A 25,711-nucleotide genomic window follows, 5' to 3' on the forward strand; every position below is an offset into this window, starting at 1 on the left:
TCTCGAATATTTCTTTCTGCATCAACCCTCCCCCTGATCTTCATGCATTTACTTTGTTGTTTTTGTCCTGATTTCATTTCTGGTGGCTGACTGCTTTATGGTCTATTCTGTATTCATTCTGATTATCCTCGATTACTTGAACAAGCCTCTCATCGCCACTTCGCCCATAAAGGCGTCTCGGACGGACAGCGCGTTGATTGGGCCTTCTATGCTGGGCTTGGTTTCAGCCCGTGATTTTGTCCTTTGAGTTACTGTCGATGATGCAACTACTAATCCAACAACAGCCTTATAGGAGGATTCCATGGTTTTTGCTTCCTTTGATGTTTTTCCTGCTCCTCCATGTCCCAATGTAGTCGCATGTGCATGTTTTCAAAACAACAAAGATTCCTTTCGATCTTGCTAACAACATGTACCACGACTGCCGATGATGATAAAAGAGCTCCCAAGACGCAGGAAAGGCGAGTTTTAGCGAGCAGAAACCAAGTGGTATCGCCGCTGATCTTGCCCGAACGTGCCTCCGTGTCGATGAAGGCGAAAATTACTTGATCTAATCTGATGGCGCGTCGTTGGTGCTGTTGCTCTGGTAGCCTGGCGGGCAAACAGCCTTACCCAACGATGTTTCTACCTTCTATAGCCTTTTTGAGTCATAATGGGAATTGAAGCCAGCTAGACGACAAGGCTAGCGCAGTAGTAGCTTGCAACCAGTTGATATGCATAGATAGTTCATGTTATTGTTCAATATTGACATGTTGTATGATCTCTATTCCCTATTCCGTATGGCAGATGCAGATAAGTCTCTACAAAAGTCTGGGTGGGGAGTCGAAGTGGGACACATAGAATTAATCGGGATGCGGGAAAAAAATATTAATACAAAAGATGACCGGACTTTTGTTTCTCCATACCAACCACCTCAGGTTCACCTCCAACCAAATTTGGTCAACAGATAGACTGCTCTACAAGGCAACGCTCTATATTGGCTCCCGGAGCCGTTGAGATGGATACTACCTCATCTTGATGGTGGACTCAGGCGTGATCTTTGATATTGCCATTTTGGCCTCTGTTTGCCGGTCGTAAGCCCAGGTGCTGCGCGATTCTTCACGTTCATTACTACCATCGACTGGCTCTGAACACTCTCAATGGCTGTGACGGACCAGCCTGCGGGCTTGATGGACATCGCAAGGTGAGTGCATGCTGTGGTAACCGAAGTCTATAGGCTATGTTCGTGATCTAATGCCGATTGTCCCATCAGCTCCCTCACTCAGGATGAAATTCCATTCAAGCTGAGATGCGCTATCTGCAACAAACTTGCCGTTAATGCGTTCCGCTTGCCCTGCTGCGATCAGGCCATATGTGAGAACTGTACGCACCTGCTAGTCCCGAACGACCTTAGCCCTTACATCTATTGACCGTCCGACCTGTAGGCCAGATATCGCTTCCCGAAACCTGCCCCGTGTGCGCACATACTCCCATCTCCTCCGACCTATGCAAGCCAAACAAAGCTCTACGAACGACCCTCAAAGCCTTTCTTCGCACGGAAGAAAAGAAACGCGAAAAGGAGCGACAATCTGCTACGCCTGCGATCTCGAATGGAGTGACGCCTGCAGATGTGACTCCGGCTCAGTCGGAGACACCAGCCGTGTCCGAAGCCCCTGCAAGCAACACGGTGGCGGAGATACCGGAGGGCAAACTCCACAGTAGTGATGTCGCAAGGGACGAATCATCTGCTGTTGTGACCGGTGCAGAGCCGTCGGACACCGTTGCTGAGAACGTGACAGATATAAACCAAGCAGCAGTACCCATGCCTTCTATTGAAGTACGTTGTTGATGGTTACTTCGATGTATGTGGAGATGGCTAATTCGTTGAAACAGAGCAAGCAAGCAGAAAATGGCCCGGCCGAGGCAGGTCAGGCAGATGAGGCTACAGAGGAAAACAAACCTACCGAAGGACTTGCGACGGAAGAGCCCCAGCTCCCCCAACCCGCGGATGAAGGGATGCCACAGGGACAAGGCCCGACACCAATGTTCCCCAACGCCATGGGATTCAACATGGGACCCAGCGCCTTTCCAAATATGGCTTGGAACAACGCCAGCGGCGATTTCAATCCCATGGCCCAGTTCATGGCTAACGGCATGTTCAACTTCCCCAACCCAATGGGTAGGTTCCTCCTCATCTGTCTCTCAAAAACATTCAGGCACTGACATGATGACTCCAGCAATGTCTGGTATGGGAATGGACCCAATGGCCGCGAATCAGGGTATGCTTGGAGGCTACGGGATGAACATGAATGGCATGAACAGTGGCATGAATATGGGAATGAATTTCGACGCTAGTCAAGGGATGTATGGGGGATGGGACGGCTCTCAAAACAATATGTGGAATGGAGGCCAAGATAAATTCAATCCAAATGCTTTCGCAAATGGTATGGGCCCACAGTATGAGGGTCCTTCTGGATTTGGCGGATATAATATGTCTCAACCCAACGGAGTTCATGCTCAAATGCAGCAACAACAGTTCCCTAGCCAAGATTTTCAGAACGGGTACTATGGCCCCGGTTATGGAAGAGGCAATTTCCGAGGCCGCGGCCGTGGGTTTGTTCCTGGCGGTCGTGGTCGTGGCGGCTTTGCCGGGCATATGCAGGCTAATTACCCCCCTAATGCTAACTACGCAGCGTTCCAAACCCCTAATTCTTTTGACTTTGATCAAGACACGACAGGCCAGTCGCAGGAAGGTGGCCCCGCTGGAACTGGAATATCGCAGGACGATCCCAGCGCCACGGAAAGGCGGTCCGACGAGGCCCAGACTGCATCCGGCGATGGACAAGTTAAACCTGACCAGACGCCGTCAAACGAGGCAGCTTCTTCTCAGGAAGCTTCTGGGGATACTGCAGCAGAGGCTATATCTGCAGATAGACCCACTGCCAATGGAAATACTGGGGAAGAGGAAACCCAATTGCGAGGGATCCCTACTATCGACAGTCTCGATCAGTCCAACCATTATCAAACGATGCCCAATGCTTCGATGGGCATGCCTGGCCACATGGGAATGGGCTATGGACGAGGCTATATGCGCGGACAATTTCCAGGTGGCCGCGGAGGTGGGTTTGGGGGCGCCCCTTTTATGGGCGGCCCAAACATGCAGCAGGAACCGCGGGGTCAGGGGGTCGAAGGAGCCCCTGCCGCTCCCAGAGCAATGCGTGAGGGTCTCCCTAACACCAGTGTTCTAAGACAACGGAACTACTTTGCTCAGGGACGACCTTCAGGTGCGTCACTAAGAAGCGAACAGAGGTAAGTCGTACAGTCGTACAGCGGCTCGTCAGTCTGTATTGTAACCTGACATATTGATGTAGTGCAACCCCAACAACGCCCCATGAAGATGCACGGACACGGACCAGATCGAAATCGAGATCAAGATCAAGAGCCAAGTCTCCCTCTAGACCGAAGAGTCGATCGCGATCTCCCGGTCCGTCCGATGTGGATGGCCGCCGCTCCGTCCGTCAGCGCTCACCAACGGTGGATAAGGACGCCGACGATCGCGGACGTAGGCGTGATGCGCCCAGAAGACCCCGTCGAGAAGACAAATACGACGAGCACTCCACGGCCGAGGATGACCGCCGCTCTCGTTCTCCGTCTGTTGATTCTAAACGATCATCTCACCGACGGGACAGGGAACGGGAGGGCAGAAATGCACGTCGGTCCCATCGACCCCGTCGCCGGAGTCGCAGCCGAAGCCGGAGTCGGAGCCGCAACGGAGATTCGCATGACGTCGATCGTCTTCCGCGGATCCTAGAGGAGCCTGCCTCCCGCTCGGAGAGCAGAGCGTCTGTCTCACGGAAGGACCGCTCCAGTCGCCGCGAAGAAGAACGTGACCGAGAGAGGGACCGAGACAGAGACAGAGACTCCAGACGGCGGGATCGTGACCGTGATCGTGATAGAGATCGTGATCGCGATCGTGACAGAGAAAGAGAAAGAGACCGCGACCGGGATCGCGATCGATATCGTGAACGCGAAAAAGACCGCGATCGCCACCGGGACCGAGACCGCGAGCGGGACAGGGATCGGAAACGCTCTCGGCGCGACCGAACTCAGTCCCCTGCTGACAGTGACTATTCTTCTCGCCACCATTCCCGACGTATTAAGCGAGACCGCGAGGATGGCGGCGACAGAGACAAAGACAGCGCCAGAGATAAAGCGCCAGCCAAGACCTCCGAGCCCGAGAAGGATCCCCATACGCTGGAGCGTGAGGCCCGTAACCGCGAACGAATGCTCAAGGAGCAGCAGCGGCGGGAAGCAATGAACGCAGAGAGTAAATCCAGTCGCAGGCGGAATAACCGGCAGGAGCGCATCCTGGCCGGAGGCCGTCGGCTCAGCTACAAATATGAAGACGAGGAGCCAGATTCGGCGCATGCTGCGCGTGTGGAACGAGAGCGAGAGGCTAGCCGATGGGCGTGATCCCAAGACACTCGAGATTCCCTCCTCGCTACTTGCTCGATAAAGTGCGCATGCCAGGCAATCTATGAAGCGCTTCACGGTGTTTCATATTCTACTTGCGTCGCACAGTACCCATCCAATCTACATGTACATATACATTGAATAGTACTAAATGGAAGCTCCATCAGACGCTGATAGTGATTCTAAGATGACATAGCAGTAACCCAAATTAGAAGTGATATCCTTATACCTTATGTTGGGAGCACAGTTGTCAAAAAAGAAAGTGATAGTCCATGAATTGCTAAGCGAGCCCATCGCTCGCCACTCAACACTCAACCTTGCTAATTTTTCTAACCAGATCTGCCTCTTTCATCTCTTGGAGAAGCTGTAGAATACGGCTCGTCTGCTCCTTCATCAGTGTTCTCAAGTCATTCATCTGCCTACGTAACTCTTTCAGAGATGATATCTTCTTCTCCACCTCGCGAATCGGCCCACACAAGCTTTTGCTGAGAGAGTTACTAAAGAATGTTCCAAAAAGCATTCAAAGCATTAGCAATAGCTGTCTTGTAGAGTTCTGCCTCTCTCTCCTGCTCCCGCATCCTGCGAAGCTTCTTTCTGCGCCTCTGAGACACCCCTGAAGTCTCAGAAGTCTCACTTTCAGTACTAGCTTCACCGGACTGATCTTCTTCGGCCTCACACCTTCGCTTCGCCATTCGCTGGCAGGGCAACTCTCGAGCTTGGTCACCCAGACTAGGTTGACTAGATTGCTGCGCCGCTATACAGCTTTCCTCTCCTCAGCTCGCCTTTTGACACCATCCAGAAACTCAATCCGCTTATTCAGTGTCTGTTTGAGTTCATCACTAGCAAGACCAGAAGCAGCGCGCTCCTCCCTCTTCTCCTGCCTGCGGCGGTCGGTTCTCCAGGCTTCTGACCATTCGCTCTGGCGCCGCATACGTCTTGTTGAGTTTATCTTTAAGAGAAAGGGGGAAGAAGAAGAGAAGAGGAAAGGGGGGAGAGAAGGGGCTTTTATATTCTAGAGATATGGAAGATAGTAGAAGAGAGACAGAGGGAGGTGAATGAGAGAGTAAGTAAGAGGTGAATAAGTGAGACAGAGTGAAGTAAATGAGCGAGGCAGAGTTAGGTGAATGAGTGAGAGTTGTTGATTCGGCTGCGAGAGGTCCCTAGTCTAGATCATTAGGCTTGGTGATTTGGCTGTGGGAGGTTCCTAGACTAGTTGATTATGCGATGTTGGTTGACTGCTCGCTAAATTCCTAGGCACCGCGGTCCCCAGGCGACTAAGTGGCTGATTACTAGTCTGATTAGGATTCGTTTTTGGGTTCTGATTCTGCGGCCATGGAGCCGGCGGTATAGGGGCCCTCAGGGGCCCTGTCAGGGCGGGTGAAGCAGTCCAAGGTATTTGAGAAGATGAATCAGGCGGCAGGTAAGGGTTCACCCGCTTAATCGAACAATCCGTATGACTCTCTTGACTCATCTCGATGCTTTTAGGACGCGTATACTAGCATACAAAATCACTACATCAACATTATGAGACACGTCTGAATAGCTTCAGATATCCACTACGCTATACCATATGCAGGGAACTACACAGTATACCCATTCTGATTGACTTCTACTGCTTTCCAACTTTGAGTGCAAAAGGTCTCTGAACTTTGGAAGACCCGCACCATTTCATTAGCAGGAGGGCCCAGTTCAGCCCGCAGAATGGACTTAATGGCTCTTCTAATGCAGGCTTGGCGGTGCAAAAGGTCCCTAGACTATCTTGTCCAATGCAAAATGACCAGCTTTGATATATGGATAAGACTTATCAGGAATCTGATTGAGTATGCTCGAATAGTGAATTCGTCAAGACGTTACGACTTAGCGTGACTATCATATGGCCATACAACCTCGGAGACCACCCCGCATGGCTCTTTTAGATCTAGTGGTTCAAAAGAAAAGGAGTAAACTCGATATGAAGTGGTATTGACATTGCAACATGCTATAAGCCCCCGAGAATATAAGACACCGACTATGGTTATGGACAAACGAAGAGGACGGATTCTTTTAGGTTGCGAAACGTCGCCGAGACACACAAGTTAGAATACACTACATGGCAGAGGCTACACGGAACAGAAATTGGCTAGCCCAGCTTGGCCTTGAGAGACTCGATCTCCGCAGTCAGGTTCTGCATTTGCTCCGCCTGGGATGCAATGATCTTGGTTTGCTCTGCGAGCAGGTCCTTGATGGCTGAGACCTCGCGCTGGACGGCGTCGGCGGCAACAGCGGCGCCGGTCTGAAGAGTCGAGCCTGCAGATGGAGGGGGCGTTGTGGTGGTAGGAGTGGACACAGTAGGGGTGCTTCGTTCGGGGACGACGGGAGAGGCCTGTTTTGATTAGTTCTTGGCTGCGGAGGATTTAGAGGAAACAAGCTTACCGGAGCAGGACTGGCCTGCGACTTGGCCTCTTCCTTCTGTTGCCATGGGCTGGTCTTAATCGAGGGCGACGCGTTATCCGCGGAACGAGCAGCCCGCTCAGTTGGCTTGGAGATTTCCTCAAAGCTGGAATCATCATCCACTGGCTCGGCATCATCTTCTTTATCGGCAAACTTGTTCACCATGGCGGCCATAGAAGCACCTTGCTCCTTCATGGACACCTCCGGCTTGATAACGGGTGTGGGCGTCGGTACGGGTTCAGCGACCTTCTTTGCAGCGACAGGTTCGGCGGGCTTGGGTTCAGGTTCAGCCTTGGGTTCAGGAGCAGTCGTAGTAGGAGTAGGCTGCTCTTGCACACCTGTGACCTCCTTCAGACCCTCGCCTTCGTAAACGCTGGCCATGGAAATCTTGGGCGGGATGGCTTCCTTTCCAGCGAACCATTCCGAAGGGCCCATAGCGGGCTTCAGACCGATAGTAGGTGGGTAGATATCGTCTTGGAAGTTTTCTGACCGGCGAGGGACGATGAAGGAGACCGGTTCGATGTAGCTGTCGTTGACAGTCTTGAAGGCGCGGGTGACCTCGTTCTCGTGGGGATTCACACCTCGCTTGGGCATGAAAGCAATACCACGCTGGGGATCGGCGGACTTGTATTCGGCAAGGAACTCGAACTTGTCATTTTCCAATTCGAAGTAGCGAATGTTGCCGTCGCTAGTGGTGATCAGTACAGACCATGTCAACTGAACATCGTGAAGAACCACAACTCACCCTCTACCAGCCAGGTACAGACACTGGGTGCCATCGTCCCAGAACGGCATGCACACACCAGAGATCGAGTCGAGAGTCTTGAAGCCGTTGATGGGTTCGCGAGGGGCACGAATATCCCAAAGCGCCAGCTGGCGATCGCTCATCTTGGAGAAACCGGTTGTCGCAATGCGATCGCGCTCGCCCAGCCATACAACACGACTGTTCTTTGCACCCGAGTGTCCCTGGGTTTCGTGAGCGGGTCGCTCCTGGCGAACATCCCAGATCCGCAGCTTCTTGTCTCGAGAGGTGGTGACCAGCAGGGAACCATTAGCGCTCCACGCTTGAGACTGGACAATATCTCCCAAGTTCAACGTCAATTTGGAGGCACCGGCTTCGATATCCCAAATCTTAACAGTGAAGTCGCCAGAGGCGGTCGCGAGGATGTTTTCTGCGGCGGGGTTGAAGAGCACGTGCCCAATCTTCCTGCGACAGAAATTAGGACCGGCAAGAGACAAAAATGCGAGGGGGCCGGAGAGACCAACTTTGGGTGACCGCTCAGCTTGCCAACGGGCGCAATGTCTTGTACTTCGTCAGGTTCGACGTCCGGCCGGAGAGTGAAGCCTTCGGGAACTCGCCAAAGCAAGACCTAGAACAGAGCCCATATGAGTTAGTCCACCGGAGGCATAGAACTATGATCAACTCACCTTGCCGTCGTCGGAACCAGAGGCAATCAAATCATCATTGAAGGGGTTCCTGGGATGTGTTGGTTCTCCTGGCGAAATTAACAGTAGGCGACAGGTGCTCACCAGTCGGTGTCCAGAACGACTGCGGTATGACCCCTGAACAAAGGTATTCTCTCGGGTAGCTTGCCTCGTTCTTCAAGAGGAATGACAGCAAATGCACCACCACCACCAGCTTCCCAATTCACGGAGAGGTAACGAGGGTTGACCTAGCTTGGGGGTTAGACTGTCTTCAGGGGGGGAAGGTAATCGGGATGCCGGCGGAGGCGGACCTTGACAAGGTTGGTATCCCAAGCATTTTTCGAGATGCGAAGGTTATCATAGCATTGATCCTGCGCATTGAATGAGTCGTTGCCAGAACGTGTAATTAATCAGGGGTTTCTCAGTGTAAATACCTTTCTCGTTGGTCGTCCGAAGACGTGTCCTAATACCTGTCAGATTGCGGGCAGCCTGAGGGGAAGGGATCGGTCAAGCTCACTGTACTTGGATGAACGAACAAAGCGACCAGACATGGCACCGGCTTATAGGAGAACAACACAACGAAAGAAGAAATAATGCAATCAAAGGCACAATATGCAGTTGACGGAGAAAAAGGGAGACCGAGTATGTAACTGTATCACTGGGGAGGGACGGGGAAAGCTGTCGGTCTGCGCGCAAGAGTCCAGCCGCCGTTAGTAGTTAGTCCAGACAAGGGAGAGAAGTGGGTGCCCGCTGCGCAGTGGGGAGGAGGTAAGAAAAGGAGCACCAACGAATTGCTGTAAACTCGTAAAAAGATTCGTATTCGTAAGACTATTGTAAAGAAGACGCGGGTCAAAGTACGAAGTAAAATGGACAAGTCAAAGGCTCATTTACAACGATTTGCATTCTCTATTATCGTGAAGGATGCCGAATGAAAGAACAAGAGGACCTGATGCGCCTTGTCTCAAAGAGGACTAGTGCACCCCCCGCTGGACAATTGCTGAGTCAGCCGAGTTTGTTTACCGCTTTCCGTCACTCCAGAAACCAAAACACATTCGATCATCGCAAACTGTTCAGCTCACCTAAACAGAAGACTACTACCTTAGTTCCGACTCGCAGTCCATTTATCCTCCTCCCTTCGCTGCTCCACCTCCTGACATGTTGCAGAGCCAGTTGATACACTGTTGACTCTCTGTCTTCTCTGCAGCTCTGAGACACTCATTTCTTCTGCACACTCTTTCCATCCGGATGTCATAGACCGGTCTTTCCAACAGTCTACAGTGGAAATTCCATACGCAATTGACAATGGAGAACGAGCATATGGTAAGTTCCGCCAATGCAGTCGATTGTATCAAAAAGTCTTATACCTTTTGAATAGCAGGCGCAACCAAAGCCGACCACTAAATCGCGCATCCCCATGGCCGGCATGACATCGGGGATGACCAATTCTCGCTCTGGTCTGCCCCAACCTGGCACAATTGCGAGTAAAACGTCGGGTCTATCGCGTATGTGAACCACAATAGCATCTGACAGAGCGACTTCACATTCTTACGGTAACAGATACCACCCGCGCTAGAAGCGCTACACAGGCCCCCGAGCCCAGCCGATCTGGAACAGGAAGCATTCCTCCGTCACGTCCAGGCACGAGTATGGGACGAGTTCATACTAGAACTAATTCCTATGCATCATCAACTCTGACCCGATCGGCCTCGACTGCTTCACGGACTACCAGAACCAATTTCTCCTCCACTGTTGGACCCGGATCACGACCTCCTTCGCATGCGCCACGACCGCACACATCGCTTGCTGGTCCCCGAAAACCGAACGGTCACTCCATCACTCGGCCCGCAACGTCATTGGATACCCATGAAGAAGAGGATTTCACTGCAAGCATTTTGGGAAAGAGAAAGGGTAGGCGGCAGTCCCTATTCTCCCTATTTGATATTTATTCCCACCCTGCATCTATTACGCCGCATAGTAAAGACAGGAAGATGTCGTGCGATTGGTCTGACTCGCAACGGAAGCTCCTTGGTATTCAAGAGCCCCCTTTGCGAATTGACCAACTCGAGGCATCTCCATGTCCTGCTTTGGATGAGTCGGCAAAGGACCCCGTCTCCCATGACATGCTGGACCCAAAATCCCTGCACCCCGCGCAGGATGGACCCATTAAACCTCCTCCCTCAAAGATCCCCGTATCTTCCCCCGTGAGACAGGCGTTAGAGAAGCCTGCATCTCCCCCCAAACATTCTCCCAGGAAAAAGAAACCACCTATCATACCATTTCTGCACAGAGATTCTTCGATCAAGACGTTTAACTATTCTACAGGCGCCGAATGGGATCAGGCTACGCGTGAAAAGACAATGGAGGAGTTTTTCAATGCCTTTGTCTCACGAGTCAGCCAGGCCGGACAAGAGAGTTTCGGTCTGAAAGAGACCGTTGAATTGTACAAAAGCAGAGGTGAGTACGGGTACCCACTCGAGCTGCAAGTGTGCTCACAGTTGTTACAGTGAGCGAGTTGGAAACAACACGAAAGGAACTGACCGACACAACCCTCTCATTACGGGTGGAACTCGAGACCACAAAGGGCCGACTAGATGCTGCCGAGCGAGCCCTGAAGGACGCTAGAAGGGATCATGAGATTGCCATGGACGATGTAGAACGCCAGCAACGCGCCGAAATCGAAACTGTCAGACAAGAGAGCAGGCAACAGCTGCAGGCACTAGACAACCAGCACCAAGACGAACTCCGCGAACTGAGGCGCCAATTCGAGCAGCAGATAAACGACGAAAAGGCCCTCCGATTCCAAGAGATCAACCAAATCACCTCGCAGACTGAGCTCGACACGCAACGTTCTCTTCTCGAGCTAGAGCGAAAGGATAGGGAAATTGCCAAGCTCCAGCAAAATCTACAGGCTGTTCGAGAAGACCTGGAGCGTGAGCGAAAAGGAAATCACGATTTGCGGCAGAACCTAGACACGGCAAGCTGCAACAGTGTTACACTCGAGTCCTCGGTTCGCGCATTGAAGGCAAGAATAGAATTCCTGGAATCTGGACGGGAAGAGCAGTCTCAGGCCTTTGAGCGTCTCAACCAGCAAATGAATGATGCTCTGGCTGAAACTGAGGCGACAAAGGAGAAACTGAGGAAGGAGGAAACTTTGAGAAGGAAGTTGCACAATCAGGTGCAGGAGCTCAAAGGCAACATTCGGGTGTTTTGTCGAGTGCGCCCGTCTCTTGAGTCCGAAGTTGCGGAAACCGCTCAAATTGAGTACCCGGACCAGTCGGAAGAGTGCAAAGAGATTTGTCTTCTGGGTCCAGAAGAAAGAAGTGCTCTCGGCACCGTTACCCGGAAGAACAACAATTTCTCCTTTGACCGCGTTTTCGGGCCTTCGACTCAGAATGCTGAGGTGTTCGAGGAAATCAGCCAACTCGTACAGAGCGCCCTCGATGGGTACAATGTCTGCATCTTCTGCTATGGCCAGACAGGCAGTGGGAAGACATACACCATGTCTTCCCTTGATGGCATGATTCCCAGGGCAGTACATCAGATCTACCAGACCGCTCAGAGCCTGGAAGAAAAGGGCTGGAGGTACACCATGGAAGGCAACTTCGTGGAGGTGTACAACGAAAACTTGAACGACCTTCTGGGCAAGGCGGAAGAGCTGGACAAGAAGAAACACGAGATCCGCCACGATATGCAGAGATGTAAGACGATGATCACCGACATCACCACTGTTCGGCTGGAGTCGCCCGAGATGGTCGAATCTATTTTAAAACGAGCTGCGGCCAATCGGTCAGTGGCGGCTACCAAGGCCAACGAAAGATCTTCTCGGTCACACTCGGTCTTCATTCTCAAGCTCCTCGGTGAAAACCGCATTACCGGCGAACGCAGCGAGGGAACCCTGAACTTAGTGGATCTCGCCGGTAGTGAACGGCTCAGTCACAGCCAGGCAACCGGGGAGAGACTGAAGGAGACACAGAACATCAATCGCAGTCTGAGCTGCCTCGGAGATGTCATTGCAGCTCTCGGACAAGGAAAGGAAGGTGGACACATTCCCTACCGCAACAGCAAGGTTTGTTTCTTCTTGCCTCTTGTCAACGTCCAAGCTTACTGACTCTGTTTCATAGCTCACTTACTTGCTTCAATTTTCACTGGGTGGAAACTCCAAGACTCTCATGTTTGTGATGTGTAGCCCATTGCAAGCTCACCTTGCAGAGACATTGACTAGTCTCAAGTTTGCTACAAAGGTGCACAACACACACATTGGCACGGCGAAGCGACAGACTCGTGTTCGTGATATTTAATGATACCTCTTTTGCTTTTGCTCTACGTCCAGGCAGCCTTTATGATCCAGGCAGGCCTTTGATCAGCCGGTGTTTGGAGTTGCTTTGCCATGAACTGTTTGAACATACTACCATTCTGTGACGCTGTCCTTTGTGGCTTTGGTGCTGGATTTGATGTACATAGTGAAGAATCTATTGGATTGATGGACAATAGGCGACGTGGATTTGGTAATATGGTCGAATCATAAGTCATCAAAGTATTTGCATGCCAGCTTTCCTAGCTGCTGTGACTTGTTTTTGATTGTTGCCTCGTCGAGAACCCCTTCATCACTCACAAAGGCGTCCACCAACGTCAACGGAACCCATTCAAAATAGGTATTTTTGACTTGGATAGTTGCCGGCTCGTCCCTGTTTGTCTCGGAACCACTGAAACTATCTTCGAGCACCTGTGTACCCTCGACCCGCTCATTGCGCCACGCACTAAATACCTCGTCGGGGTCGTTATCTTCAACTTTATCTTCCAGTATCCCGTCGTCCCCAACCACCTTTTCCAGCTGACTGAGAACAAGGATCTTCGCGCTTGGCGTGACATGCTTCGTGCTGAGCACGACAGGCAATGACCCTGTTTTGTTACTTACGCCCTTGGACGAACAGATGCGGTCCGCACCGAGGAGGACGATATCGATGTCCTGTGCGGCCAACGCAGCCGCTGCATCCGTGTAAATCTTGATATCGAGTTTCTTGTCCGTCGAGCCGAACTGAGACTGGAAGCGGGAGTAGATGGAGGAGGCGAGTGTAGCGCCTTCGAAGAGCGGTCTGGATTCGAGGATCCGTAGTTCGAGCGTGGGGATGTCTAGCGCGGCGAAGGCGTCGAGGATGATGTTTCGCGTCGTGGAGCTGGCGGATAAGGTGAGCATGGTGATTCTGCCTCGTTTTGGTTCTGTCGTCAGAAACGTGGTTTGGATGTAGGATGTGAATGCGTCTTTGAGGCGGGTGGTGTTAGCTGTCCGATTGGCGAGATGCGAGTCGATGGTGGAGAGTATCCAGTCTGGTTTCTGATCCTGCTCTGCGCCTGTCGGCTGATTCACGATCTTGTCTAGGGTTGCGAGGATTGAGAGCAGCGCGTTGAGCGTCGCGGCGCCCATGCTCTCCCGGCCGTTCTTGATTAGATGCCACGCGGCCATGCGCACCGTCCTCCACCACCCCTCGTCTATCTCGTGCGTCTGCGCGATGATCTCCCGGAAGATCGCCAGCGCGATACCCGTCAGCTCGTGCGCCCCGCTCTTATGGTCCTGCTGCAACCTTTCCAGTCCCCTCGCTAGGGTCTCCCCCGCGCGCTCATCCATCTCGCACTCGGGGAAGACTCGGCGGAGCGTCTCGTGGAGACGCGGCACGCCGCCGAAGGCCTCGTCGTCGACGATGGAGGCCGGATCGTGCCATTCCCAGCTTTCGTGCTCCCATTCTGTCTGGATGGCTGCCTCGCCTTGGCCGCCCTGGCTTGCGGGTTTGAGTTTGAAGGCGAAGGGGTGGACGGTCCATTCGCGGTTGAGGGTGGGGTCGCTGAAAGTGAATGGTTTGCCGACGCGCCAGAGGGTTAGGTTTGTGGGTGTGAGAGTGGTCTCTTCGTGGAGCTCGCGCCAGGCGGCTGTGAGGGGGTCTTTGTCGGTTGAGTCGATGTTACCGGAGATGGGGGCGAGGTGGTGGCTGTTAATCAGTCAATAGGTATATGAACTAGAGGGTAGGGGTAGGGCTTACGGATACGTTCTTACTTTATCGCTGCGGCGAAACAGAGCTACTTTGGGTTTGGAGGACTCCTCATCTGGGAACTTGAAGATGAGCGACGAGACGACATCTCTTTTCTGCTTCAGGTCTGCCATTTTGATAGCGTGCGGGGTTGATCTCGACGACCCCGCAAATCTCGTCGAAGATCTCGACAGGTAGATTTGTTTACTCTCCGGGATAAGTGTTGAAAGCTTGGAAAAGTACCAGTGCTTTTCTAGAAACGCCATGTGGAATGTCACACGCTGATGTCAAGAGGAGCCTGGGGGTGGAGTAGTTGGCAGCCATTTGCGTGTAGGCGTTTTGTCATGATCACATCACCGTCCACACATGGCCAATTGGCCAGTAGCCAGAAAGAGATAAAATGGCTCTATTTACGTGTATAATTCACTGAAAACTGTTGAGTTATCTCCCTCGCAACTACAGTGACGTCAGCATACCCAGTATATATATGAAGCTCCCAAGCCACTTTGTATAGCATCATCTTCTTTCGAATATCAGCAATTGACTTCAAAACTAGAACAACCACATGAACCGCCTCTCCCTTATAACTCGCCATCTCTCCCAGATTCCCAACCCCAAGTATACTCGCACAACCCACCGAGCCATCTCAACTACAACATCACGCACCATGCCCCAATACACCGGATCCTGCTACTGCCGCAACATCAAATATGAAATATCGCTTGACTCCCCGGACGATGCACGAACCTCCCTCTGCCATTGTTCGAACTGTAAAGTCAGTCTCGCCTCTACCATCCCTGTACTCCGCAAGCTAACGGAATTCCAGAAAGCGTTCGGAACAAACTACGGCCTAACGGCCAAGATCCCCAAAGATGCATTTAGACTGACGGCTGGGAAACCCAAGGAACATGTGGGCGATAACGGGTCCGGGTCGTTACTGCACCGGGAATTCTGCGATAATTGTGGGAGTTTCATTCTTGAATATGGGGTGAGTTGACAGTATTGAAGCCGGTGGATAAGGCTAAGAAGCATAGGATGCGGTCAAGGACCAGGCGCGGTATATCTGCGTTGGGACTCTAGATGATCCGGAGGCGTTGCCGCCCAAGGGGGAGTTTTTCTGTAGTTCGAGGGCCAGCTGGATGCCTGAGATTCCGAGTAAGTTGTCCTGTTCTTTTGCGGATAGGACAATAGCTGATGGCTATAGATGTGTTTCATAAGCAGAAGATCAAGGAGTAGACCACGATGTAATGTATCTTGAGGTTCAGATGTATTATATCCAATATGGGTTTTTTGTATTATATCAAATCAACGTTGTATGAGTATTAACAAGTTGGCTCCGTCACGCTGTGAACAACCAAATCAGGAGCGATGAGTTTCTCCCGAATGGTAACCGCATTCAAGTAATCGTTGCGGTCCACCCTCCGAAATCCATCCTCCAACGTCTTTTCAATACCCGCAAGGACATGCCGTCGCGCGACGCGTTCTCGCGCTTCCTGTAGGTCACTCTCGACGAACACCCGGTAGTCGACCAGGGCAGCCACTTCCCGCCATTCAGGCTCGTCGAGCAGCAAATAATTCCCCTCGATGATGACGATCTCCGCGTCATCGGTGATAGCAATGCCATTTTCGACGGGGTCTTTAGCCTCGTGATCAAAAGAGGGTGCGTAGATCGTCTCCGCAGAGGCACAGGGCGCCGAATCAGCCCAATCCCGTAGCCGACGGATGAACTGGACGAAGCGGGCCGCGTCAAAGGTCCAAGGTGCCCCGCGGCGGATATATGCTTCTTCTCGATTGGGTAAGAGGTCCAGCGTCGCCCGCGACAGATGGAACCCGTCCATGGAGAGCAGAGTAGTGCGTTTTGGCGACGGTGGTGTGTTTAGAAGCCTGGCGACCGCGGCTGCGGTGGTTGTCTTGCCGGATCCCGGGATGCCGGCGATGGCCACTAGGAAGCGCTTCTTGCTGTGGGCATTGGCTTTCTGGCATATTGTCTCTGCAAGGCGAGTGTATTCGGCTTCCATCTATGCCCGGTTAGTTTTCTGCAGAGTTAGAGGAAATGGCAGAGCCTACCTTGTATCTGCGGTAGGATCGCAGCGTAACCCTGGAGTGCGTCTCGAGGCTACACAGAATAACTCACAGCATGCTACAAATCACTTGCAGAGTTTGAGAGTGAAGTTCATATCATTTCCATGTAGGTACATTTTTTCGACACCCCGCATCTGAGCCTGTAGAGCGGAGACGGCTCACAGTGCTCCGACAGCAACATGTAGTGACCTTTCCTCTTCGGTAGCAATCCGAGTTGATGCAAGATGTGAGGCGGACTGCGACAAAAGACTTCTTCATGTAGTTGATGGTCTGAGGGGTGTCGTGGGCCCGTGGCAAATCGTCTCGGGGCATGCTGCTCCGTGGAAGTGGAGATGAGAACGGGCTCGCATGTAAACGGAAACTGTCATCATGCCGATCACCATTTTGCTCAGGAACATGGATTGCGCCCTTTTTGAAAAGAATCGTGGAAATCTGGAGATAAGTCCAATCGCCGCTGCATGCATGTACCAGGATCCAGGTATATTCCCCCGCTTGTGCGGAGGAGATACACCCTTGCGATAACGTTATCTAAACTGGGGCCCTCAAAATGATCGTCGTGGCACACAACGCATAAAACGAGAGTAATTCTCTAAATCGTCAATTCACTCGTTGACCTGGTTGTATCATCCATTCAGCAGCAACTTTGCTGCTGCAAATGCATTGGTGTTGCTGTTCCTGTTCCTTGTTGTGATACTCGAGATCGGCTCGATTTCTTCATCGTCTTTCGTAACGGTGCCACATAGAAGCATAGAATCTGTTGATCAAGACAGTGCGAGCATCGCGGCTGCTGCCTGTCACAAACTACTCCCCATGTTCGACAGGCTTTACATGCGGGATTCTCCTCGTCCGTGTCATCATGAGAGTGCTCAGCCGTAGAGGTTCCTCGTGTAGTGAATGTGCTACCCTCTCGAGCCTGGGCATGATGCTCGCCATGTCGAAGATTCGAGGGCTTAGCCTGGCTATCCTGTGTGCTTGAGCCGTCGATCATCAGTGTCGACCAGAACCATTGTAAGAGGCATTTCCCCATGCTGGACCTTCGTAGACTGTCGTTGTGGTGTGATTTGTACGCTGTAGAGTTTCCGACCAGAGAGCTCTCAGGCGTTGTGAAATGGGAGTCTGGTCCTGATCCGGGTTCGTGAAAAGGAAATCTGGGAGACAGAATGTAACAGTTAGTTGAGATCCTGGGAAATAGGAGGATGGGGCTCGAGGATTCTCGACTCACCTTTCATATGCATATGTAGTCGCCATGGCGAATGATAAGCGGCGCTCAGATATTTAGATCGGCTCTTTTTCTAATCAATCCACAGGCAGCAGCTGCAAATGCGCCAATGTGACAAAGGGTGAGAAGTGAATGTGATCCGTCACGCGAGGGCTCTACTCAAGGGACAAAGCACAAGACCACAACTTGAACGACTTTGAAACTCAGTGTCGATCAAAACACCAGTGTCAAGAACAGGAAGTATCATCTGGAAATAATTTCCAGCCCAAGAGGGCGCGGGGAAATAGAGCCAAATATAGTCGGTGCCTGCCTGGTAGGTGTCCATACTCCATAGACCTCCATACCAATAAGGCTGGACGGACAATTTGGACCGGACCCCCACCCCGTCCGGAATGCCAACGCACAAACAATAGGAAAGCAACACGAATATTGGATGCATTACTACCCACAGCAATAGTTAGAGCGCGTGTGTGTTCTGTCAGGCACCGGTTCTTGCCCGCCAACAAATCGCACTCAACGCCGAATGACAGGCGGGTTATACATCCGGATTACGTCAGGCAGACATCGTCATGGCTCCGTTCCAGGGCGCAACAAAGACCAAGATGTAACTTGATTGATTTTGTGAGGTATTATTAGCCTTAGGTAGTCTAGACTGAAAGGAGTGAGCGGAGAAAGACTCCCATCAAGCCGTCATCAATCCATTCTAGACTCTGGGGGTATGTCGGATAAAGCCCCGGTTGGCCAAGGTTGTTCCCCATAACCGGTCCGCATCAGGATTGTCGTCAATCCTTCCATGGATGGGATGGTGGGGTGTCCGGGTCCGTGTACAAGTGCCCAGATCTGTCAGCCCTCTGTCTCTAAACCAATGTAAGTAGTAGATACACACCGAGCTCTGTGACTCTGGCAGTCCGAGGATTGTCGCCTTTTGTTATCGTTCTGGATTACAACTAAGCATCACGCCTCAGGGTCCAGTTCGCTGATTTTCCCTGTCGGTGTAAGTATGACAAAGGCCCAAAAGCGCCACTCTTCCCTTCTCCAATGCCTCCAATCGTACGCGAAGGCCCTGACTCTCTGTCATAAGTACCTTTTAGTATCGTCACAGCTTCCTGCCCAATGACCGACATTCCATGATCGTGATTTCGACCAGGGGCCAAGCAAACACTGTCTTGCGGTGGGAACCGGGGTCAAGAGGATATGACTACCAGACGATGGATTTACTACGCTTTGATGCTCAGGTGTTGGTGTCGTGATGTTTACATTGTTCTATAACCCATGGTCGCGACAGAGGCATTTTCGTCGACAGTCTTTTAATGCAATATATTCCTGAATAGAATTGTCAACATGCATGACGGCGTCGCTATACTAGAAGCAATCGTTAATTCTTAACAATCAACATGGCCCGCCTTATGGATGCAATCAAAAAGGACCACCGAGAGCTCGAAGAATACTACAAGATCATCGTGAGCTCCAGAGATACTGATGAGCAAATCCGCTTCCAGAACAAGTTCACCTGGGAACTCGCCCGCCATGCGATAGGCGAAGAGCTGGTCGTCTATCCTGCACTCGAGAAATATCTCCCAGGCGGCGCTGAGACGGCCGATAAGGACCGTGAGGAACATCAGACGGTACGGCATGATCTGACTTGTCGATCTTTGATCATGTTACTGACTGCTCTGCAGATCAAAGAAAAGCTTCAAAAGTTCCAGGACATGCATCCCTCCGATGCATCCTTCATGCCGATCCTCAAGTCGATGATGGCAGACCTCGAGAAGCACATCGAGGAAGAGGAAACCATTGACTTTGTCAAGCTGGAGGACGCAATCACCCCCAAGGAGAGCGAGAGCCTGTCCAAGTCGTTCGGCCGAACGAAGATGTTCGTTCCCACCCGGTCGCATCCCAACACCCCGAACAAACCTCCTTTCGAGACGGTGGTCGGGCTGCTGGCTGCACCAATTGACCATCTAGCGGATATGTTCCGTAAATGGCCTGATGATGTGATTAATCCCAATCCGTCGTCTGAATAGACAGACAATAGAATTAGAATGCATGCTTGTTACCTACTCCCTCCAGCTTAACCTGCAAAATTGAGTGAGCCAACGCAACTCTATTTGGTCTATACATCACAATAGAGAACAAAATACAATCTACTCCTCCGGCTGCTCCTGCGATTGATCCTGTTGCGCCTGCTCATCCCTCGCCCGTCCCAACGCATCCAATTTCTCGCTCGCGCTCTCCTTTCCTCTCTCCTTCACCCGCGGATTCCTCTGCGCACTAAACACACATCAGCCACCTCGACGTCAAAGCATAGTGCAAGTGCAAGTAAACTCACGCCTTCAGCCCACCAGCCACTCGGTTCGGCTCTTTATTCTGCCCCCGGACAGCATACAGATCATGCCGCGGCTGGTCCCCATGGAGTTCATTATCTAGCACGTCTTTGGCGTGCTGCTTTGCTTCGTCTGAGACCCGGGGGTTTTTGAGTGTACTTGACCAGCATTAGATTATCCATATCCGTATTATATCCATTGGTGAGGAAGGGCGAGTCTACTCACGCCTTGTAGCCGCGCATAGCATTCACCCTGTCCTCCCCAGAAGCAGACACTTCGTTGTTCTCCCTTGAGTATGACATTGTCGATGTTGTCTCTGATTGGTTGGTGTGGTGGAGATCGAGATGGTCTGTTGATGTTGATGTATCAACTGCGGCATCGAAACACTATCTTAGACCTGGCAGGTTAAGCACTAAACAGGTTTCGTTTCTGGTGGATACCCCTCCTCCCGGAGAAGTGGCTATTGAAGATTATTATGTGTTGGTTTGTTCTGACCGGCGGATGAGTCCGGGTTGATGTTAGTGATGCGTCATATCGCCACCTCGAGCTGGGAGATGGGTGTTGCTTGTCTGGTTGTGTCCGTTATAAGCAGGGTATGGGGATTGGGATTGATCGATCATTGATCGATTGATCGATCAGATTGATGATGATCTCAGATGAATATGAATCGTAAGATATGGTTGCGCATTGTTGTTGTTTGATTCTGTGTATAGCTACGACAAATGTCGGAAACCAGTGTCGATATGAACCGATCTGGTAGCTTAAGTGGTGCAGGTGGTCGATGTGCCCGCAGTTTGTCTGTAGATCCCCACTAGACCAAGCTTCGAATATGAAACATTGAGGTAGTTGGTTGTAGGCCTCGGTGGGAACTGACACCTCAGAACTCAATCGGAAACTCAACGTCCACGATGACAACACGTTGACAACACCTTGATGTCAGGATGGCGATGCTGGGACTTGCGGAACCCTAAAAACACATATATACCCACGGTATCCCGAGCATTGTCATCGGTGCATCACTAGCAACTTATCCACTGCCACCACACCTGCAATTTCGTTCTCCTGCAACTTCTCAACCACTACCATTCTACGAGAAACTATAGTCAAGATGTCCAACCGTGCCGAAAGAGAAGCTGAGGACAGGTACGAGGCGGAGAACGATACCTCGCCCGTCTCAGCCGACGTTATCGACAACTCCTACGTCGGTGAGACACGCTCTGAGCTCCGCAACCAGGTCCCCGTTCAGCCCGACCAGGCCGATTACGAGGATCCCATGCAACCTCCCCACTCGAACACGGACCAGCAGCTTGGTACGTACTCTACTTCAGGAACCATGATGGTTCTGAGCGACTGACCAAGTGTTCCCCGCCAGCCGCCGACGAGAGAGAGGCCATTGACAAGAGCAACATTATACGCGGTGATCGGCTTCGTCACGCAAAGCCCCAGACTGCAAACAAGTACAATGAGGGCCCCGACGAAGAAGATCTGCCTGATGTTGTGAGATACGGAGACTCCGGTGTCTCCGGTACAAAGCGCTTGTCTTAATGCAGTGCCGGAGTTGAGCGCTGTCACGAAATGATGCGATGAATGCAACCGATGACACTTGTATATTAAGTCTGTAATGTTATTCGAATGCTATTTGGTTCCTTTGCAGTCTTTCCAAGCATCTTGTAGGAATTGCTTCATCTTTACTGGTTGTATGTCAGGGAATTTATCGTTCAGGCGATTTTCATCTGGTAGCTTGAAAACACCGGCTATCGTCAGTCGGCTCACCAAGGCAGTCATCTCTTTCAGCTCCTCTGAGGAGGAGGGATCCCCTTCGGGCATTGGAGGAATAGTGACCTGCCCGTTCTTGATACTCTCTTTACTGTCATAAGTGACCTGGAACTTCACACCTGCATCGGTTTAGTTTAAGGAAAGGGAAATAATGGATAAATTCACTGACCTCGAATTTCCTCGGCCATTTCCAGAAGCTGATTGTACGTGACCTCGTCGCCAACAATAATGCTGAATTCAGGCCAGTCCGCAACATCCAATAATCTGATCAGAAATGCTGCCATATCGTATGTATAGGTCATGCAGATCACGTCATTTCCGTCGCCCGGGATGGCAGCCTGGCAGTGTTGGATGTTGATGCCAAAGGTGTAGGGTGTGAGATTCGTGCGCACCACAGGCATGCCCCAGTAGTCCATGAAGAAGCCGGGAATAACCCGCGTGTACTGAAGGTGACTTTTCTGGAGGAGCTCAGCGGCATCGAGCCAATGTTGGATACTGGGGTCAACGGGGAGCAGACTAGTACGTCGAATTAGATTAGAAACGACAACAGCAACAGTACATCAGTAAGAGGGGAAATACTCTTTGGTTTGAATAAAAGAGTATTCGCTAGGAATGAACCTCTTCGTGACGCTGGATTTCTCCGCAGCCTGGATGAGGTTTAACTGAGATTGACTGGTCGTGGCATCGAAGATCCCAATTGCGGATATGATGGTATGGATAGCATGCTGCTCCAGAACTTGGACAAGAGAGGGAATATCATCATAGTCTACCTGCACTTGTCGAGTTCTACCCAAAGCAAAATCTGATTTGGGTTCCTGGATCAAACGATAAGACTATGGCCAACCCATCGATAATACGTTGCCGCGGGGACTTACGCTGCGAGTCAACACAATGACTTGGTGCTCGGAATTCCCCACCAAGGTCTCGACAATCGTTTTACCAACTCCCCCAGTGCCACCGGCGACAGCTACAATGACCATATTGATGATAACCAGAGTAGGTCGTGTTTAGCCTTGAGATGCGAGGTCGATAAACGTCTGCATGCATGCGATGATGATCAGTTTGCCGTCTTAGGCTCTTAGCGTCGTGGTGCCCCACCTTGCTCATGCTCTTCTTCTCTCGTAGAGACTGGAATCACTGGATGCTTGAACCAGTCAACAACCTTCCGGAAGGATCATATCACCACAGGGTTTGCTGGGATTCCTTCCATATGACCTGATGGCAAGAAATGCTCCATGTGACTCGGTCTGGGGCGCACGGATCTAGATTGATGCTACATTCGACTATTCATCTGAGGAGATCCCAGACATCGCTGTGGAAAGCTCAACAATCAAAGACGTCAATTCAATTGGTTTAAATTAAAGCCCATTATTGATGAATGACATGTTGACAGGAGATCATCACTCGTAAAGGGGAAAGCCCTTGGTCTCTTTGTGATTAGTGATCGGGCCGAGGCCCATACGACGACAAACCAATCAAGCCACTTCCTGATGGGGGAGCATCCAGCTGATGATGTTGTCAAGACTTTATCATGGCACTAAAAAGAATAAAACATATTGACCACCTTCCAGCAGATACCTGCATTGCATGACTGACTTTCACCACAGTTCTATTGAGCTCATTCCGTAGCTCTGTAGCTCATATCTCGACCAAAGAAGACGAACCCAAACAAATCTACGATGTCTGAGCAAGAGTTTCCCTTACTGACCTGGGAGGAGGTTCATCAGAATCTAGTGCTGTCCAGCCGCTGTCGATCAGCTGTACCGGATCTCCTGGGTGCCAACAAAATCACTTCGCTTCTGTCTGCATCCTCATACTTACTCCCAGAACGCTCTATTAGTCCACAAACAGCGACACCTCACCCTCAAACGCAACTTTACGGCGGCTTTTATCTGGAAGATCCGTCTGGTGGGGATCAGCAGCCCGAAGCGTCCAACCATAAGTCCTCGAAACGAACCAGAACAGATATCGATCCCACGGATGGCTCGCTCTCAAGAAAACGAGGGCGACCTCGCAAGACAGCTGGCGAAGGAGAAGATCCTCATGAGGTGCGTCAACACTCCTCTTAGCTTGCTCTAGTTAGCATTCTGCTTAACAAGCTGACCGGGCAGCGACGTCGAATGCAAATTCGACTAGCACAACGGGCCTATCGTTCCCGCAAGGAAGCCAGCGTTTCTTCCCTCCAAAGCCGCGTTCTTAAGCTTGAGAGTGCAGTGGAGCAGATCAGCGCAGCTTTTTTGTCATTTAGCGATGAGCTGATCCAATCCGAGGTCCTGGCCTCCCATCCTCGGTTGACCCTCCGTTTACGGGACACTGTACAGCTTTGTCTATCTTTGGCGAAAGCTGCCAATATGACAGGAGATCAAAATATCGCTACAAACATGTCATCCCACAGCGAGGAAAGCCACTCGTATTCAGAGGAAAAAGAGTCTCAGCGCAGGCAAACTTCTCTCGCAACGTCGCCTCCTTCTAGAGAATCTACTGAAAGCGAAGATTCGCGGACGCTACAAGCTACCGGCTTCAGGGGAACAGCAGAAGATAAGTATCCCCACGAGGCACCTTCCCTGGATCTGAGCGCCTTTATCGAACGGCTTCATTTTGCGTGTCTCTATGAAGGCTACTCAGCTCTCAGCGATACCGCTGTTGGCATGGACATGTTACAGAGACCATTTCGATTTCTCCTTCGCTTGATGGATAGGAAACGCGTAACCTCTTACTTTGAAGCCTGCTTGCATGCAAAAGCCAGTCGGCAGCGCCTGGATGAGTGGAAAGAGATACCTTACTTCAAAATCGGTGGCGCCGGTACCCACTATCCTCGCAAGACAAAGGCAAGCTCAAACGAAACTCTGCCGCGGTGGGAGAACATCCAAGATCCCACGTCAGAGCTACCGCAGGAGGTCCAGCATGAGCTTGATGGTGAGTGGTTTGATATACAAGATCTAGAGGGGTTTCTCCTGGAAAAAGGAGTTGCATTTGTCGTGGGTGATACGAACAACTCCAGTGATAAGCGAAACATAGTGAACGCGGCACGTTTAATCCAAGGTCAGCATCTGTTCCTCCCCTTCGTGTTTTCATACCACTGACGAACATTAGAGTTGTTAAAGACGGGCGTCTGCCTTGGCCGGACGCCGGGTTTCCGTCGTAAGGATGTGGAAGAAGCCCTTCATGTAGCTATGTGTTCATAAGGACTGGATGGTGGAACTGCCTTTCCAGCCCAATATCTAGTCAGGGTGCTGCAAAAAGCATCTAGATGGCTGCCATGATCTGGCATAACCATCCACGAAGGTCCAAGAACATTGTGGTATGGCACAGAATATGTGCCAGATTTTTGCTACCGTAATAGAGAGCTGGGTTTTACAAAGATTCACAAACTTGAGATTAACGTTATCTACATGGCTGTTTTGTCAATAAATTTAATGTTCATGAGTATCAGAATGGATATATGTCCGGTGGGAGGTCAACATATGACTAAAGAGATCCACTGTACTGCAAAATTATTTCAAGGAAGGCTAATGATTGAACATGATACTTAATTATGTAGTATACTGTCAGGATACTAGCTTCCTCTCAAGACAGGACTTTTCTCTGGTTAGTTCTTCCACTCAACTGTTGTCACTTGTGGCTGTATAGTTACTGTGGCTGATTGTCGCTTCAAGTCGAGCGGTATCACGTGATGTTTACTATCATCACCCAAATTCCTCAGTTTGATGAGATCGTCGCTCGTCTTACCATTGCGCGAATCATGAACACCTCATTGGATAGTCTTTCCTTAATCCATCCACAGGAATTTGACTCTCGAGATTCATCAATTTTCACTGCCGCCTTCTTATTGAGCAAAAATGCCAATTGCCGGCCTCTTTCACATGTCGTCCCCCAGGTGAGATGGCCGGCTTCGCGTTATATCCACCCAAGACCGACGGCGTCACGGTCGGTCGCTCCACTAAAGAGTCTAGACTCAGCGTGTCGAACAAGTCACTGATTGGTTG

The 25,711-nt window shown here is 51.2% G+C and overlaps 11 protein-coding genes across 11 annotated transcripts, besides 5 other annotated features; 6 read left to right on the forward strand and 5 right to left on the reverse strand.

Moving 5' to 3' along the window:
• Nucleotides 1–1,136: 1,136 nt before the first annotated feature.
• On the forward strand, nt 1,137–4,449 carry NFIA_089420 (uncharacterized protein; the record flags this gene model as incomplete). Its single annotated transcript, XM_001260881.1, has 6 exons — nt 1,137–1,180; nt 1,250–1,359; nt 1,422–1,813; nt 1,870–2,155; nt 2,214–3,285; nt 3,348–4,449. 6 exons carry the CDS (start codon nt 1,137–1,139, stop codon nt 4,447–4,449), a joined length of 3,006 nt encoding a protein of 1,001 aa, XP_001260882.1.
• Nucleotides 3,869–4,055: a microsatellite.
• Nucleotides 3,910–3,952: a microsatellite.
• A 1,035-nt stretch (nt 4,450–5,484) lies between the features above and the next one.
• Nucleotides 5,485–5,582: a microsatellite.
• Nucleotides 5,501–5,582: a microsatellite.
• A 986-nt stretch (nt 5,583–6,568) lies between these two features.
• NFIA_089430 (coronin) lies at nt 6,569–8,855 on the reverse strand (the record flags this gene model as incomplete). The annotated part of the gene is made up of 9 exons (XM_001260882.1): nt 6,569–6,811; nt 6,862–7,567; nt 7,625–8,086; nt 8,146–8,249; nt 8,308–8,356; nt 8,410–8,552; nt 8,616–8,675; nt 8,739–8,767; nt 8,822–8,855. 9 exons carry the CDS (start codon nt 8,853–8,855, stop codon nt 6,569–6,571), a joined length of 1,830 nt encoding a protein of 609 aa, XP_001260883.1.
• Nucleotides 8,856–9,606: 751 nt separating this feature from the next.
• Nucleotides 9,607–12,602, forward strand: NFIA_089440 (putative kinesin family protein (KlpA); the record flags this gene model as incomplete). The annotated part of the gene is made up of 6 exons (XM_001260883.1): nt 9,607–9,624; nt 9,683–9,806; nt 9,862–10,212; nt 10,627–10,758; nt 10,809–12,370; nt 12,426–12,602. 6 exons carry the CDS (start codon nt 9,607–9,609, stop codon nt 12,600–12,602), a joined length of 2,364 nt encoding a protein of 787 aa, XP_001260884.1.
• Nucleotides 12,603–12,823: 221 nt separating this feature from the next.
• NFIA_089450 (translation initiation factor eIF-2B subunit family protein) lies at nt 12,824–14,458 on the reverse strand (the record flags this gene model as incomplete). Its single annotated transcript, XM_001260884.1, has 2 exons — nt 12,824–14,285; nt 14,337–14,458. The coding sequence occupies 2 exons, from the start codon at nt 14,456–14,458 to the stop codon at nt 12,824–12,826; spliced, it is 1,584 nt and encodes a 527-aa protein (XP_001260885.1).
• A 431-nt stretch (nt 14,459–14,889) lies between these two features.
• NFIA_089460 (GFA family protein) lies at nt 14,890–15,560 on the forward strand (the record flags this gene model as incomplete). Its single annotated transcript, XM_001260885.1, has 3 exons — nt 14,890–15,312; nt 15,359–15,479; nt 15,529–15,560. 3 exons carry the CDS (start codon nt 14,890–14,892, stop codon nt 15,558–15,560), a joined length of 576 nt encoding a protein of 191 aa, XP_001260886.1.
• Nucleotides 15,561–15,646: 86 nt separating this feature from the next.
• On the reverse strand, nt 15,647–16,342 carry NFIA_089470 (phosphoribulokinase/uridine kinase family protein; the record flags this gene model as incomplete). The annotated part of the gene is made up of 1 exon (XM_001260886.1): nt 15,647–16,342. One exon carries the CDS (start codon nt 16,340–16,342, stop codon nt 15,647–15,649), a length of 696 nt encoding a protein of 231 aa, XP_001260887.1.
• A 2,677-nt stretch (nt 16,343–19,019) lies between these two features.
• NFIA_089480 (HHE domain protein) lies at nt 19,020–19,649 on the forward strand (the record flags this gene model as incomplete). The annotated part of the gene is made up of 2 exons (XM_001260887.1): nt 19,020–19,250; nt 19,305–19,649. 2 exons carry the CDS (start codon nt 19,020–19,022, stop codon nt 19,647–19,649), a joined length of 576 nt encoding a protein of 191 aa, XP_001260888.1.
• Nucleotides 19,650–19,769: 120 nt separating this feature from the next.
• On the reverse strand, nt 19,770–20,251 carry NFIA_089490 (Con-6 family protein; the record flags this gene model as incomplete). The annotated part of the gene is made up of 3 exons (XM_001260888.1): nt 19,770–19,896; nt 19,955–20,107; nt 20,175–20,251. The coding sequence occupies 3 exons, from the start codon at nt 20,249–20,251 to the stop codon at nt 19,770–19,772; spliced, it is 357 nt and encodes a 118-aa protein (XP_001260889.1).
• A 304-nt stretch (nt 20,252–20,555) lies between these two features.
• Nucleotides 20,556–20,594: a microsatellite.
• Nucleotides 20,595–21,057: 463 nt separating this feature from the next.
• On the forward strand, nt 21,058–21,494 carry NFIA_089500 (uncharacterized protein; the record flags this gene model as incomplete). The annotated part of the gene is made up of 2 exons (XM_001260889.1): nt 21,058–21,259; nt 21,322–21,494. The coding sequence occupies 2 exons, from the start codon at nt 21,058–21,060 to the stop codon at nt 21,492–21,494; spliced, it is 375 nt and encodes a 124-aa protein (XP_001260890.1).
• Nucleotides 21,495–21,584: 90 nt separating this feature from the next.
• NFIA_089510 (uncharacterized protein) lies at nt 21,585–22,705 on the reverse strand (the record flags this gene model as incomplete). Its single annotated transcript, XM_001260890.1, has 4 exons — nt 21,585–21,844; nt 21,895–22,241; nt 22,305–22,540; nt 22,601–22,705. 4 exons carry the CDS (start codon nt 22,703–22,705, stop codon nt 21,585–21,587), a joined length of 948 nt encoding a protein of 315 aa, XP_001260891.1.
• Nucleotides 22,706–23,404: 699 nt separating this feature from the next.
• Nucleotides 23,405–24,910, forward strand: NFIA_089520 (bZIP transcription factor; the record flags this gene model as incomplete). The annotated part of the gene is made up of 3 exons (XM_001260891.1): nt 23,405–23,773; nt 23,837–24,767; nt 24,819–24,910. The coding sequence occupies 3 exons, from the start codon at nt 23,405–23,407 to the stop codon at nt 24,908–24,910; spliced, it is 1,392 nt and encodes a 463-aa protein (XP_001260892.1).
• Nucleotides 24,911–25,711: the final 801 nt, after the last annotated feature.

Source organism: Aspergillus fischeri, genomic scaffold (assembly GCF_000149645.3).
Source record: "Aspergillus fischeri NRRL 181 1099437636264 genomic scaffold, whole genome shotgun sequence".
Classification (NCBI taxonomy): Eukaryota; Fungi; Ascomycota; class Eurotiomycetes; order Eurotiales; family Aspergillaceae; genus Aspergillus; species Aspergillus fischeri.